The 4,242-nt window shown below is 40.0% G+C and overlaps 1 protein-coding gene across 1 annotated transcript in view; it reads right to left on the bottom strand.

Moving 5' to 3' along the window:
- Positions 1 to 3,141: 3,141 nt before the first annotated feature.
- Positions 3,142 to 4,242, bottom strand: part of LOC141337954 (uncharacterized) — a 5,086-nt gene continuing 3,985 nt past the window's right edge. The window contains exons 2-4 of the mRNA XM_073843528.1: positions 4,067 to 4,207; positions 3,422 to 3,714; positions 3,142 to 3,298 (exon numbers count right to left, since the gene is read on the bottom strand). Of these exons, the coding sequence (XP_073699629.1) occupies positions 3,183 to 3,298; positions 3,422 to 3,714; positions 4,067 to 4,207 (550 nt within the window). The 3' untranslated portion in view covers positions 3,142 to 3,182. The remainder of the gene's footprint in view (positions 3,299 to 3,421; positions 3,715 to 4,066; positions 4,208 to 4,242) is intronic.

Below are 4,242 nucleotides of genomic sequence, written 5' to 3'. Positions count from 1 at the left end.
GAAAGACTACTCAGAAGCGGAAGTTTTACTCCACCCCTTGAGTAACGTCATTATGGCAGCTCTATTTATCCAACATAGTTCAAATGTTGGATCTGTGAAAAAGCAATGCTCCGGTAAATTTGGATACTAGAAGTAGCATTGTGTGAACTCACGCTTGGAGGAAAATCTGTTTCCCGAATACTAAAGCCTGATTAGTAGACATTTGTGTAGGTGCACAAACCTATGGCATTTCAGCTCACCAAAATGGGTGGAGCTGGCTGCCTATATAAGTCAGCACTAAATGCAGTTTGAATAATTTCGGGAAATCTTTCGACTTTCGCATCTTTCTCATGCAACACTCATTTCTCATGCCTCACCATTTAAAGAGACCACAACCAGAGGCCGTCCTTGTGATTTAAAAAGGCCACCACTGTCATGTTGACAGACAAGGACATGGTGCCCCTTCAGAGCTAGCAGAAAGGTTTTGAAGACTTGAAAAACTGCCATCATTTCAAGACAGTTGATGTGCAGCCTGAATTAGATGCCGAACACCAGTCTGCCTTTGCACATAGGTACCCAGCCTGAGTTGAAAGCATCTGTCATAACAACCTTCCTTCTGGAGGTTAGTCCCAATTGGACACCTATCTGATACAGGTGAGGAGCCTTCCAAAGAGCCACCCCAATAGTCTACCTTGAGGTGAAAGCGCCCAAAGCCAAGGTGTGGGACAACACATGGGATTTTAGCCAGTACTGCAGGGGCCACATGTGGAGCAGGTCCAATGATATCACAAAGGATGTGGCTGCCATCAGACCAAGGATCGTCTGGAAAGCTTTGAGGGGTAGGAAAGCCTCTTCTTTGAAAGATGCCACTAGCCGCTGAATTTTCAGTGAGTGTTCTAGTAAAAGCCAATCCCCCATTTTAGCAAATAACTGTCCCCAGGAAAGTGACTCGCCTGCTCAGAGACAGTTCTTGGCCCAAGTGAGCACAGAGCTCAACCAGGCTAAAACTAGCCAACTGTCAGATAATTTCTGTCTACCTCAGAGGGGAGGGAACTGCAAACATGTACTTGGCAGAAGTGCGTGGAACCAGTGACAGTCCAAATGGAAGGACTTTAAGTTTTTATGCCATTCCTTTGAATGTGAATCTTAAGAATGGTCTATGATGGGGAGCTATCTGGATTTGAAAGTAAGCAACTTTCAGATAAAAAAAAAAGTCCCCTGGGCGAACTTGCACGAGGATCTGCAACAAGGAGCTTCAAGTGACGAGTCCTACACAGTAATTTGTTTTTCTTCTGTTAATTATGTTTATGCTTCACAAGAGATGTTTTGCGAAGTAATTATGTATCGCAAAAATTTACAGTTGGCGATTAGCCAAATATTTCGCAAAGATGTACTGTAATACCACAGTTCAGTCGGAACATAAACCCTGCTAGTGGTGCGATATAAAGCTTTTTATGAATGCATTTAGTACTGCCGACCGTGGAAAATCCACTGTGTACGGAAGCAAAGTTAGCCAAACATAGATGAATCTTACTTGTCCAGGAGAAAATCAGCAACGTTGGCGTCAATCTTCAAATTCTCCTCCGTTTTCAGCCGTCTCCATCTTTCAAAGGCATCTCCTATACCAATCCTTGTTTTATTTCGGACTTTGTCACAATGTATTTCGGATTCATAACGAGGTCTTTTAGGTTTGTAACGTTATACATGTTTTATCCGACAGCGTTCGTAGCTGTAACTAGAGCAGACAGAGCTGGTAACCCGTCTCACAAAACTCTACTGACATTCGTGATTGGTAGATAGCTGGAGGGTGGAGCCTCAGACCAAAACACAAAATGACAACAATAACATCAGCTGAGGGCTGCAACTCTCACTTTTAAATGACAATATCCTGGACGGACCACTGTTGTCAGTGATATAAGTATTTGAAATGAACATGATTTCTTAATGTCTAGTGACATGTCAGGGCCATTTTATGATTAACTGACATAAATTTCTTACATACGGTTCCTTTAAAAGCAGAATGATCTTGGCCTAGAAACCTGGAGGGCCACCATTGTATGGAGGTGAATCGTATGGTTTGTGCAGTAAAAGGTAACAAATCAGGCTTTAGTATTCAGAGAAAACAGAGTTTTCCCCAAATGTGATTCCACACTACGCGAGAGATCGTTTCGAAAGGGAACTATGATTTCGGGAAACAGTTGTTACTACTTTATTCATTTCCCTATTGTTGCATCATACTATGGTAAAGCAGTGATCTGTGTCATTGTATAGGAAGAGAATTAGAGAAGCAAGTAAGTCTATAGCGGTGGAGCCGATTCTGTTCCTCCTCTGACTGCGGAAGAGAAAGTTGTGGCCATCCTGTGACCTGGGGCACTGGAAGGGATCACCTTTCTTTTAGAGCTTTTGAAGAACATGCTGACATTCCACTGATTGGCATTATTGATGGCAATCCCAGTGTCAAACCCTGTGGTAATTGACCCCTAGGACAGGTAGTGTGCAATGGGAATCTTCACTGATATTGTGGGAAAATGGCCTGTAAGCACACAACTCTTTCGTTTTTACCTTTTTTTATGAGCAGGTGGTTATTAATTCATTTAGGTATTTTGCCTATTAAAATTACATTTGGTTTCAGAAATTAAATTGTCCAAAGAAAGTGTGAGGACAATTCTACAGCCTTACTGCATCCAAATAACCTCAAATAATAAACTTCTAACAAACACAAACAATTATTGTTCTATAATCTTTTTATAGATTAATGTTATATATCAACATTATATGATTGTTATTTGAAGCACGTCTGAATAAAACAAATTTCCAGAGCGCTGGACTGTTTCTGCTCTGGTTTCACACTTCATATCTCTCGCACACGTTCACATGCAAAAAAGCAGAAACATCTGAAACTCTGCCACAGGTGGCTTCTGGGAGCTTCAGTTTCATGTGACACTGCTTACCAAGCTTTGTTCTAGCAGAAGCACACACAACCGCAGCACGTTCCCTGATTTTTCCAAAAATAGAATGGGGAAGAATGTGGGCAGATAATATGGTGTATTCCTTCAATCAGGAATGAGCTGCAGTTACAATCCCTCAATTAGGAATGAGGTACTTATATTCATGCTGCATATTCATATTTGCAATACAGTTTTTATTTGTATAGTGCTTTTTACCAGTTGTTGTTACAGGACAGATTAACAAAGAACAGAGCTTTACACTGCATTTCTGGATCTGATGTCATAAATCACAAAAGCAAGAGCAGCCAGACCCACCAGAACAGTGATGGCCAATCGGATCACAGCTTCAGTAACGCCACAAAAGTGATTTTCTAAAGGAGAAAATTAGGATTTCAATTAGGTTGCTTAAATTTATTTTGAGAGCTGTATTTCCAATACTACAATTTATACAGTACCAGGTACCAAACAAATGCTATTTATCAACAATGGCATACCTGAACATGTGTGACAGAGTTGACTCATGTCCAGATGTTGAGTTTGGTTGCTGATGGGATTGTTGAGCACACAGCTGTAGGTATTTTTATCCTGATATTCCACCTCCAGATGTAAAGAGACACTGCTGATGAGATGAGACACAGTGATGCTGGACACTAATTGGTTTCCTTTGTACCAGGAGAGATTCACATGACTGACGTTCACCACTGAGCACACCAATGAACAATATGCTGCTGATGATGATGAAGAACATTGAGAAGTCTCTCTGGTGATGACAGAATGAACAGACGAGCTGAAGAATAAATGGAAATGAAAGTTTAAGATTATGCAGAAAATCCATTTAGGCAAAAATAAATAAATAGATAAATAAATAAATACATAAAACCCAAATGAATGATGTTTATGCAATTATGCTTCTCAAAAAACCAAAACATTAGAGGAATAGCAATAAAACATACATATAGCATATACAATATATACATTTATAACAGTACTAACAGTTGCATGTTTGTTCCCCCAACTGAGACCAATGTTATAAAAAGCACGCAAAAAATCTACTTCCAAATCTACTTATTTAAATAATTCATAAATATTTTGACATTGTGATTTTGTATCAGTAAAAGAATTTGAAATGGACAAGTTACTCACAATACACAGTAACATTGAATTTCTTGACTCGGTCCCCTGGCCCTGCCTTAATATTTAGTTCATAAGGTCCAGAGTCTGTGGTTCTCATGTTCTTTATGGTCAAAGATCCAGTCTGATTGTCCAGCTGCAGTCTGTCTCTGTATCGCCCATCAGTACCATTATAAAATGAGAT

The sequence above is a fragment of the Garra rufa genome, chromosome 7, assembly GCF_049309525.1.
Source record: "Garra rufa chromosome 7, GarRuf1.0, whole genome shotgun sequence".
NCBI classification, from domain to species: Eukaryota; Metazoa; Chordata; class Actinopteri; order Cypriniformes; family Cyprinidae; genus Garra; species Garra rufa.
This window is presented reverse-complemented; position numbering and strand designations above follow the sequence as displayed.